We start from the raw sequence: 19,733 nt of genomic DNA on the forward strand, positions 1-19,733 counted from the left end.
ATACCAACGAAAGACTGGAACATGTCAACAATCTTGTAAGATTATAAATCACACGGTGCAAGATGGATCGAGTACACATGGCTAAGACATCAAGTGTGATGTGTACACACCGCACAATGCTGCCACTCTTTGAATCACAGGCTGTGACTCGAGCCATCACCGACGTCATCGACTGTGATGCAAGTTGGCAAATGTCATTGAAGAGCAGAAGACGACGAATAACCCGATGGAAAATATGCATGTAATGTTGCACTTAAAGGACGATGTCAGTCGACATACAGGACATACACTGCTCATCCAAAATGTTCACAAGCTACCTTAAGGCCCTGGTATACTTCCGTGCACAGCTCCACCAGTAGGTGGAGTATTAAGCCCCGCTCACCCACGGTCATCCACGCCTCGACCTGGCAACCCTCTATCCGGCTGACACCCTGACTCCCCTGCCCGACGGACCTTTCAGGTTGTGAGCCGCTCGAACCAGACGTGTCCATGGGAGCTGTAGCATCGTTCTCTTCTTCTTTGTTAGGAATGCGTCCTATTTCCTGCATCCAGACTTGCACCATCAACCGATGGTGAAGTCTGATACTACAGGACCCTGACGCGGAAGTATACCAGGGTCTTTAGGGTGCAAGACCATGAGAACATCCATCTTTGAACCCCCTTTACACCTGGCATTAAAATGCGTTTTCTGTGTGATCGGATCGCAATTGGATAGTGCCTGACCACTTGTAAGAACAGGTGTAAATACACCCGAGACGCATCAAGGACATATTGTTATCCGATCTACCAAAGCACAACAACTCAGTGTCCTCTGCTTTTGTGAAAGAGGACTCCTTTCCCAGCTTTGAAAAGCTACAGGAAATCTTTGCCGCATAAGCGGGGGATGTGACGTAAGGGGGTAATGACCACGATTGGATAGCAATCGGATCTTGACGAGGACACCGGAGACGCATGCTAATACCGGGTGTAAATACATGTGGTTAGACGTAGGAAAGACCGGGAAGAAGCCACGATCAAAGAAATCACTGTGATCGTTTCACGTTGGGTATCTTTGATCAGAGACAGCCAAGCACTGTACAGTGTATACCAGGGCTTAAGGGGTCTTTACAATGCCAGGCAGCCGACTTACCTTAAGTACCGTCTTACCACCTGGATCTCTGATAAAACTGACAACTGCATGTCTTTGTACATTCATCAGCGAAAACACAGTGAAAGTGCATGACCTCTCTCTCATTATGTCTGCAGACCGCACCTCTCTTCAAACTGCCCTGATCCCCCTTCTGTACCCGACTCTGATCCCCGAATACACCTCTATCCTTGTATAGAGCGCTGTCTTATCTTTACTATAGAAATGTCCTAAATCTTTGAATTCTGAGCATGTGTGCACCACTCTTCTTTCTTTATTGACTGGATTAGCTTACATTTAACAATGTATATGAATACTGCTGTATTGTGCAATGCAGTCATTCACAATGTTTGTTTTGGGAAGGCTGCTCAATCATATTTATTGTTGATATTTGTCTTGATATCTTCTTCTAAAATGTTATAAAATAAATGGAGAAATATGTAGTGTTGTATTAACATTTAAATTTCTTAAAGTGCACTGGAAAGCAGTCACTGATATAACACTTACTTCTTTCAGGGAAAGATCATTATCTACAAAGGGAACAATATCTAAAAATACCAGAGGTTCCCTTGTTTCAAAAACCACATGTTTTAAATGACACGCATTAAATGAAGCTGCTCGATAGCAAACAACTCTTTGTAAAGAAAAATGAAGAAAAATGGGAGTAAAACAGTCATAAACAGCAACAAATTTGGTCTTGTCATGATTCAATTTGTGTCTTGTTTGGGGGAAATTGATATCAAGCATAAATGAGATGGATGCGGCGGGTTTGAGATCAGTCTTACCTTCGCAGAGGAAAAATTTGGACTCTCCCACGCTGATTTCCCCCTGTGTTGGAGTGATTTCCACCTGGATGGAGGCTGGGTAAAGAAAAGAACGACAGAACGAGACATACATTAGTCTCTGGTTTCATCAGGACAAATGGTGACATGAGGGCAATGCACAATATGGAAAGGCTCAGAATCAAATTGCCTTGCCTCTGACAAAAGAGCAGCCATTTCTCATACATGGCCTCGATGAATGAAACTGCGATGAAATATTTATGCTCACTAAAGTGCAACATCTCCATGTGCAGATGGGTTGTAAGTCTACATTTTCTACAAGGACCTTGTTGAACTGTCAAGGTTTTTTTTTTTTTTAACCTTTTCTGGATATATTGAACAGATATAGCAATATATGTATTTTTCTTTTTTACAACCTTCAAATGTTATGTTGCTTTCCACAATTTTTCAAATGAGATAATAAATTGTGAATGTTTATCATCTTATATAATTCTATTTTTATCCCCATCTAGACAGATGGCATTAGCTGCACTACACCTTATTATACTAAGTTATTCGAGTTTGCTTTAAAAACAACAACACATCCCCTTCATGTAAACAGCGTAAACAGTTAATGAATCACACACCTTTGACGCTGACTTTGTAAATCCAAAGCAAGCAAGAAAATATGATGGTTCAGTGCAGGACAGCAACTTAAATCAGAAAATAATTTGGTATTTTGGATGGTTTGCATTTCTAACGACCGAAATGAACTCATCATCAGCCATCTACCAATATTCTCCATATTCATTTAGAGTTTCTCAGGATTTATTGTTTTCAACTTGGTATTTATTAAAAACCCACCACAGTGAGTCATTCCTGGTGCTGCTGTGCAACTTCCCACCCCTTCCCTGCTTCTCCTAAAAGGCATGATGTCATAAATCAAAAAATAACCTTTTACTGAGACTCCAATGCATTTAATTTCTCAGCACCGGTTAAAACTAGAGAAAGGCAGACACACATTTAAAAGTCATCTGGATGAACACCTGGTGTTTGTTCCGTTATGGAAGCTATAAAAAAAAAGAAGATTTAAAATTAAAACCTTTGCATATGCATTGAAAAGTGTCAAAATGTCAAGGCCTAATCACAAAATCCTTGCTCTAGAATGACAGCATTGGTTTGAAATAAGACTCTCATTTTTTGGGGGCGATGAGAGTGCGGCGCAGACTGCAAAGCAGAATGGCAGCTGAATCGTGGTTGAGAGGCAAACAGAGAAATCCCAACAAGTCTTCAGCGTGTTGCCACTTCACACAAACCAGTGAGTCCGCCTCATCCCCCCACTTCCCTCCAAGAGAATCATGGGAATAGTTTGAGAGGATTCATCATTCAGAGATAGGTATATAACCAACGTCATCGCAGGGACAATCTCATTGTTACAGAGACATTCGCAGTCCCAGCTGTGGCCTTTGTTGTCCTTTCTTTTTTTTTACTCTCGGCCGATACATGACCACAACCTGCCATTACCAGCAGGGCAAGGTTTGGACATGTATTTTAAAATGATATCATGGGCTAAAATGAGTACAAGTGTGCAGAGGTGGACAGTAATCAATTACATTTACTTGAGTTACTGTAATTGACAATTAACGTTAACAACGTATGTGTACAAGGTGATATATGACGCTACAAAGAGTATATATGACATTTTTTTTATATATATATATACTTTTATAATATAAATAATATGAATTCTTATTATTAATGTGATTTTTTTTTAAAGCTGCAATACCTCCAAAGCCCACCAGGAGGCCTTGGCCAACACTTTGGAAAACACTGCAATCAACAATAACATAACATTATGGTGCGCGGGGAAGCTGGAAGCTCTGAACATGGACTTTCCCTCTCCTTTATGGAGGAAACATGGTTTGACTCGGGTAGAAAACTGAAGTATTGGTTTTACAGGACCACATTTTTATTTCTTTCCACGGCTCCTTCGCTGAGCGCAGACACAACTAAAATGTCACTTGATATTTTCCTGCTCAACACCAATCTCAAATATCGATTCCGTTCAGCTATTCAAGGGGGGGGAATAATACGGTTTAGTCAAGAAGTCATACAAATATTGATTTACAGTAAAAATCTGCCTCTGCCACATGAATGACCTGGCCTTTGTTGCAGCCCTCTGGAGGTAAGTAAAACCATCAGCCACACTATGTTTGTTTCCACAGCCTGCATGCAGATACAAAGAAAACAACATATCGTTTTCCCCCCTTCCCTCATCGGGAAAGATCACAGATATAATACGCTGCAAACCCTGGTCATGCCTCCTTAGACTAAGACAACTGACCAAAAGTCCACTGATCATATCTGCAATACTAAAGGCAACAAAAGGGGATTCAGGCAAGTGTGGGAAAGATAGCTATTCCCAGAGCTATTTTCTCAGTATATGTCACTAAAAGGCCTTTTGTGTCCATGAAGAAGTGACCGTTGACTCTCACACATCAAGTAGAAGAGGGGCTTTATGTCTGGGCTGAGAGATATCGAAATAAAACAAGATATACATTTTTTCCCCACCAATGATAAGTGGGAAAAGAATGAGACGAACAACTATAATGTGTTCCAAAATGAGGAATTTACTCATTTACAATTATATTCCAGCTGTCAGAAATGAACCCTTTAACACCGAGCGTACTCTGCATTTCTGTAGTTACGCGACAGTTTGTGCTATCGGGAAATTTCCAACGGTTTCTGAAAGCTGAGAAGTTGCACGTCAAAGCCAATGTGTGGTTATTATGGTGATTTCACTCGTGCTGTTGCAGGAGGCCGGCAAATCAGAAAAACTATATTTTCTGTCTTTTTTGGCCTGTTTTTGGACATTGAGACAAAATGTGATGGATATAGGTGTTTTATACTGTTTAAACTTTTTGTTTCCCTTCATTTGAAATGGTTAATACTCTTTTAAGATGCAGTAAAACTTAAATAACGATTGAATATTAAAAGTTATTCTGGAAAAATGGGCAAAGGCACTTAGTTACAGGACATTTTCTAACCCTTTTATGATTAAAATAATTTAAATAATAATTTTGAGGCTTCGGTGTTAAAGGGTTGAAACCACTTTACCTGCCATTCAATAATTACATTACATGGAATCCCAATATTATGTGAGGAACTTCCGCCTCATTTTCACACCATATTTAAATTAACAGAAAACAAGGAGCTGCTTGGAGAGTTTTTTCAAATTTTCAAATCATAAACTCGTTAAAAACCTGTTAAGAGATTAACACCGATATCCAGACGAGATAATAATAGAAGACAAATTGCATTGAGAATGAGTTTCATCGCAGTCACAACCATTAAAACCCAATTCCTTCACCGTCCAAGGGGAATTGCGGTAATTGCACTCAGTGTAATAATACAACAAATTAAAGTGGGTTCAGTAGTAAACGTACATTGAGTCTATTCTAGTGTGTGTTTGTGTGTGTGAGGGGTCCATTTGGAAAAAGACACGTATAGTAATAACAAATCAAAGAGATCCACTGGAAATGCAGGGAAACAAAGCATTTTTTCTGTTTCGTTCGATATTAAATAATCAATTATGTGTTTTGATCAAAAGGAGTGGACATCATTGAAAGGATGTCATTTAAAAAACTGAAGCATTGTCAATCTACACGTCCCCCGAAAAACAAAGAAAAATGTCAAGTGCACAGTGATCCGAGTGACACCCCGCTAAGACACAACAAAGAGAGAAGTCTGCTCTCGGCAGTGTGCGGAGTTCTAACTGCCATAGATGACAATCTGGGTTTCATGCACTCTTTGAAGAAGTAAATGGTGGCGTTACGTTGGGTTTCCACAGAGCGATGGTGATGTGTAGCTGTCAAAATGTGGAAAATGGACAAGGATTCTCCACAAGGACAAGTTTTGGATCTGTCCGGGATTCAGTTTCATTAAAAAATGTCACACCTTTTGGGTTGCAAACCTATTCAGTTTGACATGTATGTGTTCTATAATTCTATCATTTGGATGAAGAGAATGTGGATAATCTGGTTGTATCATTAGTGATGTATGTAGTCAAGGATACCATGAAGTCTGAAGGCAAAGAGATGAAAAACACAATATTATAATTGGTTGTTAAAAGGTTGTTAAAATTGGTCATATTTGACCAGACACGAGAAGAGGATGAAATCTCAGTTTAGACTGCATTAAGGTTTTAACACCTAACCCTCAAAATGTTTATATTACTATTAATATTCACTGAAAGATAAAATACTGTTTTAACAATTTAAAATGAAGGCAAACCAAAAGGTCGAATCCAGAAAGGCACTGCAGTCCTACACTAAAATTTGACCAGTATAAAGCATATTTACAATAACATTGTTTCGTCTCTCAGTGTTTAGAGCAGCATGAGTGAAATTGCCATAATAATCACACATTGTGCAACTTCTCAGCTTTTAATACACTCAGTTTTAAAGGGTTAACAAGCAGTGAAAGTGGCAGGTGAGTGTATTTGGACATGGATGAACTTGTATTGATGTGATAGAAAATAGCTGACAGTAATGTATGCTATCGTGTGCAAAAACACTAGGGTGCCGAAGAGCTACACTATGGATTAAAAGCAAAATGATTGAGGCCAGAAGCAGAGTAGATGTAGATTAACAGAGCAGATAGAAAAGTAGTGTCTGGCATAGTGAAGAGAGGGCTTAGGTAAAGGATGAAGCTATCTCTGCCCTGATGCTCTCAGTCTTGACACCAATATAATATCTCCACACTAAGCCTCTCCCTCATTCCAGTCCTCTCAAAAGACTTCTAAACCTCTGAAGAGTCCTTCTTGACACCTCGCTGCACTGGTTTGACACCAACAGTCAACGTCAACCATGCTCTTAAACAAGCAGCCTTTCTTGTATCATTTAGATGAGACAAATTTCCGCAGAGATGAAGACATTTGCATTTGTTTTTCGGGATAGGAACGTTCACAAGCCCGCTGGACATTATTCTGAATTACATCCTTTGTTGTCCTACGCATGGCTGCTCTCGCTGTCATCATATTTGGCACAATGCTCATCTTTATATGCATAATATAATATATTTCTTTTGCCATAAAATATCTTTCTGTGCCACCTAAGTATTACTTGATGTCTTTTTAGAGGAGTCTGGTTTTAATAAAGTGTAGAGCGAGACGTGAGTGCTTGACTTGGAGTGGGCGTTCAATCAAAAAAGCAGATTCTCCAACAGAGTTGAAAGCAAAGATAAAGTAACTTTCAGGAAAAAAAAACACAAAAATCTTGCAAAATATGCCAAACTATCAGAGAAATAGGTATGAACTACTTTGTCGTCACTCAAGATCCTGACATTCATGTTGAAAGGTCAGCAAAAGAAAAGCATAGAATAGATAATAATATTTTCGCTTCAGGGTTGGCTTCTTCATATAATATACAATATTCATTATACTTCATATAAGGAGTAGGAGTAGACTGGTATAGATGTAGACAATGCAAGGCAAAGATTGGTAAACAAAGATTGACTTAGCGAGCTAAAGTGACTGCTGTGACTGAAATTTGACACTGAAGAAGGGTTTACGTTACGAATATGCTTTTGGTTGTTGTCAGCCACATGGGGCGTCAACAATATTTTCTGGCGTAAACCACTCTGCACTGAAGTCAGGAAAGCAACACACATCTCTGTGTCCTTCCTTCCTTTACCCTCTCTTTCTCTCTCTGCGTCCTCATCTTGCAGGTTGCAGGATCCAGATCCAGTTTCGAGGCTATCATTATTATTATTATTATCATACATATCATCACCATTATTATTATGCTATAATTAAAAGTCAATATCAGTTTTTAATCAATCATTTCTGCTACTGCTTATATAAATGACATTGTAGTTCTATAGACATGTTATACACTGACCCTCTCCTCTGTTCCCATTATTCCTTTCACCCCAACCTGTCTAGGCAGATGGCTGCACATCTTTGTGTTTGGTTCTGTCAGAGATTTCTTCCTGTTAAAAGGAAGTTTTTTTTTCTTCTCCCTTTTAACTTCTCTCCACTGATGCCAAGTGTGAGATAATGTACATTATGATTTGGTGCTATACAAATAAAATTGAATTGAATTGAATGTCACACATGTATGGCATGAGTCAAACAACTCAAGGAATCAACGAGTGATCAGATTTTTCAGAACGTACAGGAGCTCTGCCTCTGGGATTTGTCTTGATGAGTAAAAGTGTAATCTGGCTTTCTCTACCCAAACACTTTCTCTGGAAGAGGATAAAAAAAGACAGGTTGTTAACTGAAAACATCAATAGAGGCAATTTTAGCCCACAGTAACTCCGGAGTTATTAAACTGTGTGTGGGATTGTATCCCACAGCTACTGAATGATTGCTGATGAAAATGTCTCCTAAAAAACTAAATATATGAGTGTTTCGTAAAAGTCAAAGCAGCCAACATTGTGTCCCACACATAAAGCTTTTATCAATACACTAACTAGCACAGAATTGTAGAAACAATGAGGTCATTTTGTTAGTTGTATTCCTCCAGGCAGCAATTGTGTTTTCCCCCAAACTCAAAACAAAGCACTGCACATTACATTTCCTCAGTTTTATAAATACACTACAATCACAACTGCTCTTTTAATTAAAATGAGAGATAAACAAGAAAACATTTAGACTGTAACCAGTTCATTTGTGCTTGCACTGAGTCAGATTCCTAACTCAAGGGTTGAACAATTGATTGTTTTCAAAATGAAATGCAATTTTAAAGAAAATGATTGGGGGGTGGGGGGGAATTAGCAGATCAGAAAAGGCTGTAGTAACAAACAAGAAGCATTTGACAGATATTTCCCCCAAATCGTGTCCAATTTACACATTCCCAACTGATTATTTGAAACCTTTATTTGATAAAAAGTGTGATGGGAGAGCATGTTTAAAGCTACTCGTGGTAAACTCAGAAGAAATGATAGCTGTGGTGTATTAATTTTCCCGATAATCCCTCTATGCTTGAAAGCAAATATGCCTGAGAGGTTTTAGAAACAACCAAAACCACTCAGTGAATATATGAGTACTGACCATTCTCTAGTGAGAGGATTATTGACTTTGCAGCCGACTACTGTAAACGGGCTTTTAGCATCTTAATGACAGAGTCCTTTAATTCCAAATTATGTGAGCGCGCAAATATTTATACCAGCCACATGGCTGTCATTACTTCATTTTCGGCTGTGCAAGTTTATGAAGTAAACAAACATGAAGTATGTGGTTCTGCTGCAGGGGGAAAAACCAGAAGTTTTGAAGCAGCTCCTTTCCCGTCTCGGATCAGAGGGTTTGCATGCCTAATTAAAGCCTGGCAGCCGGTGGTGACTGGCTTCATTACAAGGAGGCTACAACAGTCAGCTGTTGGTGCTTAACATGCAAGTCATGATGGAGCAAGCACACACTATATGCAGGGGGCAGACAGCACTGTGCAGCTCCAGACTTGGATGCAAACATAACCAGCACATACACTTAGAAATAAACTCTCAAAGGATGCACAGCTAGGAGAAGAAGAACAAAAACAGAAGCAATATTTTTTGCTTACATGTGAATTTTGAGCCGAGTGCTACTGCTCATAGATCACTGTGCCCTAACGAAAATACCAGGATATACCAAATGTAATTCTGTAACCCAATTTCTGAGCTGAAGTGGATTCTTGAGACACTATATGACAATTTAGACCTTGAATTTATGCTCTGTTTTCATAAATATTGTGAAGTAGGGGAGAGATGTGGGAAAACCTGGGCTAAAACTAAGCCATACTGAACTACAACGATCAGTTTTCCTTAAATATACAATTTCTTGTGCTGATTTTAAGCAGCCTGAGCAACCCCATCTCTGAGGTCAGGTGAAGAGAGCTGTGCAGGAGCTATTCTTAGAATCCAAAGGGATTTTCTCATGCAACTATCCACCTTGCATTGCCTGTAATGAGAGTGGGAGTATAGAATGAAGCTAAGACTCTCTGTACAGTACATGCACTGTGTTCATCCGCACAGTTGAGTAAGTATACTGTAGATTTTATGAAATTGACATACATTTTTTTATATTAAAAGAACTTCAGCCAACTTGTACCCTCGCCATTTCAAAACATTGAATTCAGAGGTGGCAAGGTTATAAAAACCACAACAAAAAAGACCTTCAACAATGGTGTACTGGCCGTCTTCTACAATCTCAAAGCTTTGAAACTCAAGTTACATCAAACCCACCCCACTTGTTAGACATCACACAGAGTAGGACAACACACTGGACTTTACAGACAGTTGTCACTCCAATCGCTTCTCTAAATCATGCTGACTTAAAGAGATGTGCCCACAAACTGAAACGAGGCGCTCTCAAAACCCCAACTACACACTTACAGCACTGCGTAAACACACCCACTTGCTGCTGCCGTCGTAACACCTCCCTCTGTACTGGCACCCAAATCCACTCTGTGACACCTTCCTGAACCTCTTCCCTGACTTGCCAGTCACTCCACAAAAACACCTCACAGAGGAACAGTCTGCTTCCTCAGTCCTCCACCCCCACCCCCTTATCTCGTCCTGCCAAATTTGCCATTCCCATTCTGCCCACCAGATGCCCCCAGACTTTGTATCCCATTTTCCTCAATCACCTGGACTTCCTTCTACACTCATTACCAAGTCAGTATTTATTCCATCCAATGTCAGTCATTGGCAGTTTGTCTGATTTAGTTCTTGTTTCTCCACAAGAGTGTTTCCCCAAGTATCTGCTACCTGCATATCCTTCCTAACGTTGATACCAGCTCTCTACCTGTTGCATCCTGTTGTCTATCCTTGTCAGTGTGTCACTCATCTTGCCTTCCTGTTTACCCCTCCTGTTCAAAAGCCTATTAACTCATACAAAAAACAACTTCGCTGCATCAATGGACACATTGAGTGTATCAAGGCCTAAAGTCTCGGGTGGAATAATTAGCCTTGATATCCACAGAAGTGCACATTTACTGTCGGTAAGTGGAGTTGCTTGGGTTTACTTGGGTTTACCTTTCACCGCTTCTTAAGTTCTGCAGAATAAACCTCACAAAATATACGACGAACGCAACAAAAAGTTGCAGCTCTTATTTGGGTATCTTGCGAGTTCAGCTTTGGCTACAGTCATGCAGCTACGTTTTCATTTAAAAATCACAGTTTCAGTGGCCTCTGTTTTTGCCCCGTGCAGTTTTCTAAAATGCTTGGTGTGTGTGGACAGCAGGCAATTTTGGAGCAGAATTCATGCGTTTTAAAACTGTCAGTGTAGTATGGATGTAGCCGTTGTGGACACTTTCACCACAGAGCTTTATGCCTCGGGATCTACTTTGCCAACATCCCATTTGGGTAGCATGATTTATGCCAGTTACCCAGACTAAGTTTCACATTATTTTTCAACAGTCCACTCTCTAGGCAAAGCCCAATGTTGCCTTTTATATTGGGGTTCTTTTGGAGGCCAAGAAAAAATGAAATAGCCATCATCAGAGATCATCAGAAGTCTTGGTGTCTCAACACCATTGAAACTTCTCTGATTCCCATTTCAAGTCATGTCAACTTTATTATCCTTGTGTAAAAAAAAAAATATATATATCCAACAGCACGACATATGAGAGACAAAGTACATGATCATAGTATAGACAGAGCCAGTGTGAAGGACAGTGTGTGGGATCGGTTGGCAGCCCGGCTGACGACTGCGATGATATCCAGTCAGTGGTTCCATCTGACCCGGGGCCCATCAGTCAGTCGCCATCGCAGGCCCCAACGAGCGAGCACACTCTCATCTCAGCCGTCAACAGACAGCCAGATCATCTACACTGTCTCCCCAATGCTCCAGTCACCAGCTCCAAAATTCAGCCTGGCTCTCAGCTTCATCTGTCAGCTTGAGGCAGCGTGCGGCCGTTAGAGTCTGATCGCGACACAAATGTTACAAGTAAGTTATTAGTTGTCCCTTCAAAATATCGTGTTTTTGTCGTTTTTCTTGTTTTTATTACAAACCCCCCTGAAAACCTTGCAACTACACACCAAGTAGTGGCCTTGTCCACTTCTTCAGAACACAGTGACTGATCGTGTCACTTTTCTGTTTGTGAAACGAAACCAAAGCTCAGTGCTGTTAAACCGCACACACACAAGTGCTCATTCAAAGTGTTACTTGGTTTATCCTGCCACAAACACTTTGCTCCAGTGCTATGACGATGAGCCTGGTTTACAGGATCAAGCATTTCAAAACACGATTGTGCTGTACTCTACATTTTAGTGGGAGATATCATTTTTATGTGTATTTCTTGGTATTGCAGTGGTTCTCAGAAAATGATGCATCTTCACATGTCACAGAAGTAGACAAAATGTTCCAATAACTAAGTTATTTTCCTCTTAAGGTTTCATGCAATAGATGTGAGTGAGTTGGAGCTGCTACTATGCGTAATCACGCTTTTAACCAGGATTTTTTTATAAGGTGTTTATAGCACATTCAGTGTGATAATCATGTGGCAAAACAGGGGAGGACAAAATAGGGCGTCTTTAGGGTGACCTGCCTAAAATTGGGGCGTCTAATTTCTTGTTATTTTCAGTAGAGGGCATCTCGCCCTGCTAGTTAAAAGCCTGTGCATAATGATGCTGCTAAACTGCCATTTTCAATGTCTGTCCTACTTTAAATGGAAATAAATTTACAAAGTACATAACAGCTGTTACATTCAGCCTCCTGAGAGAACTTACTTTTAACATTATGTTTCCAATTTGTGTTTCAGAGGGGTCTCTGCCACTTATCTTTAACCTGCTGTACTTTAGAAAGTACAAAGCATCCGCCTGCTGCATGTAGGTGTTGGGCCTTAGTCAAATTGACAGCGATGTGTCAGTGACTAAACACCCTCTCTTCACATCTTTCAGTCATTCGCCACTACAGCTATGTCAGGATTATGGTTGCTGCCATCATCCCCCCCCCCCATCCAGCACCACCAACCAGCCACCGCTTCATTTGTCATCCAAGTCCATTACAAGTGGAGGAAATTGAATCTTGAAAAAGCCCCAAAAGTTTGGTGCAGAAATAAGCAGTTATAAGTGCTTCACTTTGAGACCAAGTTAGGTGTGACGTGGGCTACTTCCTACACGTCTCAGACTCAACTTTCACTATTAATCACAAATGTGCAGTCTCACCTCATGTTCTCCAAATAAACAACTCACATATAGATTTCCGATAGCTGCTCCTTTTCTGTCATTATTAATATCTCGGTATTGAACAGCGACAAAGCAGTGAAATGTCCCTCTTTGCTCTGAGTAATTTGAGCCATCTCATTCTGACAGCACTTAATTACTAAACCCGGAGAGACTGACACACAAAAGGGCAGAAGGGATAAAGCAGCTAAAGCATGAAATCTGGCTGTAAATAGATTACATATAAAACCAGTCAGGGTGGAGAGGAAAATGTGAAAAATAGATGATAAAACACAAAGCAAAGATATAATGCCATTAATCATCATCCACAGTGGACAGCCTTGCCTGGAGTGGTAATGAAAATTTTAAAAGCATTTTAAGCATCTGACTAAAAAAAATGCGAGGACTGTGAATTTTAAAAGACAAATAATAATCTTCCAATGCATCCATCATGTTTTGTGACAATTGGAGACTTCATTTGTGATGTTGGTAAATCATTTGTGATGTTGGTAAAAGATCACATTTTGTTGGTGATTCAGGGTGGAAATAGTTAGTAATGGAGCAGATTATTAGTTAAAGTGGGGAAATGTGATGCCCTGGTCATGTCAGAGGGAAATATGGAACAGCCAAATTTATTAGACTTTCTCTGTGAACCATTAATATCCATAAAACATTTTCCATTACAATCTGGCCCCCGTTATCGTGCTCTTGACCAAAATGCCAGATGAGTTGCTAAACAGACTGATCAGCCCTGGCATCACAAAGCTGTGTAAGCTACTCTTGCCAAAGACAGTAATAGCGAGTGATTTTTCTTTGTTTTTGTAACCAAATAATGTTTTGGCCAGTTTTAGAATCATAGCTGTCAAATGTTTTCATTTATTCCATTTTCCACAACAAGATCAACAGTACCTGTTGCACTTCTGAAGACCATGGAAATTACTTCATGGAAATTTGAACCAGGTCTGACCTGAATATGTTGCACCTCCTACCAATTAACCTCGTGCAGGGTCTTTCTGTCACAGAGTTAAATCCCCTGGTACATTACAATTAGCAGGAGTACAACTGAGACTAGGCTATGATCGGGGAAAAAAAGAAAGTGGAATATGCTTTTAGGACAGAGTTTCTTCAAGATTTTTAACAAATAATAAAACAAATGCATTACATATCTTCAAGTCAGTAATATTACATGAGCTCTTGCTCTCAGAAAAATCCATTAACCATCAAACCGATGAGGTAAGAAGCCCTTCTTTGGGGATGATGAATACCAAGAAGAAGAGAAAGATGAAGTTGATAATATTTGGTGAAATAGCTCTTTTAGTCTGACCAGTGCTGGGGATAAAAAGATATTCTCAGGAATCCTTGCAACAAGAGCACCCAAAGGTCACAATATTTCTTTTTTATGTTGTTCTTCAACACATCATCCGTGTTGAAGAACAAATCGGCACACTTGTAAACTTGTTAAGTGTAAAGATCAGTATTCAGGGAGTCTGCTCACCTACATGTGACTGGATGAACTATATACACTGGTGACATTTTGGCTTATGATTCTCTCTCATGGGTTACACTACTTTTTGTTTTCGTAGGTTCTTCTCGCTTTTGTTCAGCCTTGTACTGGAGTCATTCTATTTTATAAATATTGTGTCTTTCCATTGGGTTTTGGAGTCAATCTTGAAAAACACATGGTATATATCTTACTATCATTTTCTTTCTTGATACACGCCACACGGCTGGTGTAGTGGTTTGCACACTTGCCTTTGCAGTAAAGAAGAACAAGGGCCTTTCTGCACGGAGTTTTCCATGTTCTCCACGTGTGTGCGTGGGTTTGCTCCGGGTTCTTCCTCCCAAAGTCCAAAAACATGCAATATGGGGATTAGGTACACTGCACACTCTAAATTGACCATAGGGGTAAATGTGAGAGTGAATGGACCCCACCTGTCGCCCGATGTGATCTGAGATTTGCGACCCCCATATGGAGGATAAAGTGGTACAAGATGGATGGGTATACAGTACAGAGAGAGAGATTCCTATCAACTAATTTATGGACACTTACAGACTTAAACATGGGCTGATAAAGAGCTCTAATTGGAGTTGAGTGTAGGATCCAAAAGAGCTAATACAAGTTTGAATGTAAAACTTCATTTGATACTTATGGAAAAATGGAAAAGCCAGTGACATTTCCCCATTCAGTTCAACTTTGGTTGTAGCATAAGTCCTCCACTTGCCATGTACTCTCACAGCATGCTCAAAGGCCAGTGTGAGTGAAATTGCCTGTCTGCACTCTAATTAACTAATGAGGCCAAAAGGACCACACAGCTTTCACCAGTGTCTTTCTTAGCTTGACCCTGCGGTGGCCCTGAATCTCACCAGACTGATAATGACTGCAGAGCTACAGAATACTCCCAGGCATACCCAGAGCACAGAAATTAATATGCCACGCGCAGCAGCAGCAGTAGTCAGCTGAGATCATCAAAATTACATTAGGGTCTTATTGCTTTTTTTCACGTGACTTTCACAATAATATTTTGATGTGTCAAGAGGAGGAAACACAACCCATTTGTGCATCTGAGATTTTAATCTTTTCTGATCAATTCCTTTTTACTTTTTCCCAAATTACAACCTCACTTTCCTTAAGTCTAACTTGTTTTTTGCAGCGGTGAAAGAACTTTGATTGGATCAAAGTAATCCCAAATCAATGATGGCATCCTATGGCAACAGCTAATGCTGCAAACATGTTTTGTTGCTTTGGGCTTGGAGTATGTGCTCCTTAAAGGTTATGTTTTGCTCTGGATAGCAGACGTATAAATATATGTAATAAATAAATAAGCAGGCGCACACTGGCAAGCTGCATGACGGAGTTCATAAACTTGAGGTTACGTGCAGTATATTTACCAAAGAGCTCCTCGGGACTGTGGCTGCTATAATGAATTTGAATTGTCTCGTAACAATTTTTAATTCTTACTATTAGTGCTGTTGGATTTTTGAAATAATTGACAATTTGGTGAACTCAGTCACTCTCAGGGACTATGATTATGTCGTCTCAGGGCTTGTAAACATATTTGCACTCAATGTGATGCTTTGTAAATCAAATTGCTTTAACGTTACCCCTTGATAGCCTTAGTATTCCCATAAATGATGATGATCCTGCATTCAAAATGTTGTCCTTCAATCCCAAAGCTGTGGACTGAAAGCACTCGCACACAACTGGGTGCCTGAGAAGCTGCTGCTGTGTTATCCTTCATGGGCCAGCAGCCTCATCTCATTTGTTGACAGTGGCTAAATGACCCGAGAGACATTTTTCAGAGGCAAGTGGTTTAGATAAACCTGCTAAAATGGAGTCAGTCATAGCCTCCCCCTCAAGGCAGCTCCGAGGGCCTCGTGACTCAAGGTTGAGTGGTTATTACCATCTATACTTCCAGAATAGATACATCATGGTTGAGTGTTTACACAACAAGTGGAAAGAGAATGTAAATATCCGGGTTCACTATTTCAAACTACATATGCACACGTTATATGACAGTGGATATTTCATTCCCACTGTTAGGACAATTTAAGATTTCAGTTTTTAAGATTTGTTTAAACCCCATAATGCCTTTTTTGTTGCTTATTTTAACCATAAAAGGGCCAGAAAATGTCCTGTGAGTAAGTACTTTTGCCGTCACTGAATCATGAGCTTCCTTCAACGGCTCGAGTGAAATTACCGTAATAACCACACGTTGATTTTGACATGCAACTTCTCAGCTTTCAGAAATGGTCACTGAAACGCAATTACGGTAATGCAAAGTGCGCTTTCGCGTGTCGTCTTCGATAAGCTCGGTGTTAAAGGGTTAAAAGCAGTGAACTACACAAAAGTGCATCACACTGACTGATCAGACAAGGACAGTAAAGGGTGAAAGTGACAAATTATTCAGAGAGGGGGAGATGAGCAATTTTAACATTAGCGCTAACACATGGAGATAACCTCCTGTTATTAGCTACTGGCTTTGAAGCTTGCAGTCCTGCTGCCTGATATTGATTCATGCAATGTGTGGGTTGTCATGTGGACCACAGGACATTAACAAGGGCAAGGGGGTTTACACACAAACATGGAGAAAAGTGAGTGTTAGTGGTGAGACGGAGTGAAATTCAGTTCACAATTACCTCGAGTACAGTAGACGATTAATTAAAATGTAAAAAACGAATATGTTTTCTCGCATCACTGATAAGGACACACTTTAAAGTGAGGAGTGGCAGTGTTATCAGGCTTCAAACTCACGAGAAGATTGGGATACGGTGTCAAATGCTAAGAAAATCAGTGAAGTGCAATCTGCTCTTGAGATCAGTAAATAAAACAGCTGTTTGTCATTCGCTGTTAGTCGGCTAAAGTTAACTTTAATCACACACAGCTCCATAACACAACACACTTTATGATTAATGTGAAATTCGGTGAACAAAGCTTAAAGGGCTACTTAACCCCAACAAATATAGTTGTTGTTTTTTTAAATTATTCGATCATCAGAGGTCTCAGGAAATAAAACTTACAAAAATTGGACATCAAAGTGACTGCCTTCACAGAAAATAGAATGATGCACACTTATTAGTAACTTCTTGTAATTATTGTACATGGTCAGTAAAGACAAAACATGGATCTCCTGCCTTAAAGAGCCTGGACATAAAATGCCACTGGGCAGAAGAAGGAGATCCAGGAAATGTTTCCAACCTTAACACAAAGCAATGTGGTTAATAGCCAGTGATCTCAATTAAGGGAAACGCTCACAATAACAACACCCCTGGTGTGAGAACGACTCTCAGTCATGCTCTTATTTGTTATGGGTAATCATACAACGATTGTGCAATTAATATGACAATGATATATGGGTGTTTAAATGTGCTAGAATAGGCCGTTTTAAAGCAGGTTTGGGGTGAATTACACGTATGGAGTTGTTTGAGTAGAACATGTGGCATATGTCCAGGGCACATGCCGGGGCCCCTTCATCTTACACAGCCCACTGAATCACAGTGAGCCTGCACTGAGGATTGGATATGGCAGAATCCATGAACAGAGGCTAACCTTAAATCCAATTGAATCTTTTGCAATCGCTTTACAGCCCCTGGCTGGGTGCTGTGCTTATTCCTCACACCATTTCTCTGAGACACTTTCTGAGACGCTCCCCAGAAATACGTTCCGTATCATCGCCACATAGACGCAAAACCATATCATAAAAACGTCCATTCACATACCTGTGGGGTGATAGATTGAGGAGCCAGAGGAGATATTACAAAACAAACCATAACTACTGGGATGTGGTTCTGGATGTTATAATTGATGGGGATTCCACACTGACTGCTTGTGATTGAATAAAAACTCTTTTACATAATTGAAAGTGGCTTGTTAATTCATTCTTCTCGAGCATTTCCATTTGACCATGTACCACTTGCTGTGATGAAAGCTTAAGCTGACAGCTCTTTTCAAAGATGACGAAGAAAAAAAAAGGACAATCATCTGTAAGTATTTATACTCATCACTGAGGCATATCATGAAGTCAGTTACAGAACATTCATGAAACCTTTCCTGAACCCTCTACTGTCTGTAATACAGCCCAGCGATTATGTTGATCCCCACTCCCTACAAGGCAACTTCTCTCTCAGCAGAGACTCCGTCTATCACTCGCACACAGCTGCAACTCGGATATCCTTAAGCTAAGATAGAGGGGGACCGTAATCCAGCTCTCAACTGGAGGCTGAGCTCCCGCAGCACGTTTGTAATCTCAATCAAAGAAGAAAAAAAGAAGAAGAAGCAAACATCAAACAGACCACACCGTGTGAGAGCGTCTGTTCCGGCATACAGAAGAAATTACACAAGAACAATAACACGTTTCAGACTTTGACGATGAAGGAGGGAAACGGTACGGATGACAACAGCAACAGAACACCAAAGAAGAAGAAACCTTAAGAGCATCAAAACAAATCTGAAAAACACTAAGGATATCCTCGATATAAAGAGAACCGATCTTGATTCATTCAAAAAATCATGATGAGCTTCAACCGTTTGCATGAAGATGACTCTACATCCTTGATAAGTCAAATGTCGTTTAAAAATATTTGTGTATCCATGATAAAAACCTTGTCTCCTGCTGGAAAATCAATTGAGCTTTGTCCCACTGCACATGAGACGGAAAGCACGATCCATCTTCAGATAAATTGGGCTGCCTGCTCGTATATTCATAATTCCTGTCGTATCGATAATTGCCTCGTGTGCTACTTTATGATAATCCAGTGCTGATCCATTAAAGCCTTTGTTCGGCGGAGTTACGGAATAGAGTGCAGATGATTCTTGTCACCGCGTCTTGTTTTTTTGTTCCTGAGTGAATTCATGTTCGGTCTGACTCCTCTCCGTGTCGGGGATTAGGTGAGCGCTGATAATGAGCACTCTTGCACCGACTTGTGTTTTGTGTGTGACACTGATCATCCTTCTTTTTTTTTTTGCTCACCTGCCTCCACAGGAAGGTCAAAGCTTTGTCTGGCGCACAGCAGCAGTCGTAGTCCTGCTCTTGCTCAAAGTGGCTCTGGTTCTGCTAAAAACACATCCTGACGCGCACATGAACTTTAAAGCTCCATTGTACCCGAACCCCTACACTGACCGTGTGGAAAAGAAACGAGAAGGCAGCACAGGAATTCCTCTCGTAAACACAGATCACTCTTTTTATTTATTATTCTCCCAAGGA

General features: G+C 40.3%; 1 protein-coding gene across 1 annotated transcript in view; it reads right to left on the bottom strand.

The window, feature by feature from the left end:
• Positions 1 to 19,733, bottom strand: part of ncam1a (neural cell adhesion molecule 1a) — a gene marked incomplete at both ends in the record, with an annotated part of 231,176 nt that overhangs the window by 76,959 nt on the left and 134,484 nt on the right. The window contains one exon of the mRNA XM_083890080.1: positions 1,912 to 1,986. Within this exon, the coding sequence (XP_083746206.1) occupies positions 1,912 to 1,986 (75 nt within the window). The remainder of the gene's footprint in view (positions 1 to 1,911; positions 1,987 to 19,733) is intronic.

Source organism: Microchirus variegatus (assembly GCF_963457635.1).
Source record: "Microchirus variegatus genome assembly, chromosome: 5".
Lineage (NCBI taxonomy): Eukaryota > Metazoa > Chordata > Actinopteri > Pleuronectiformes > Soleidae > Microchirus > Microchirus variegatus.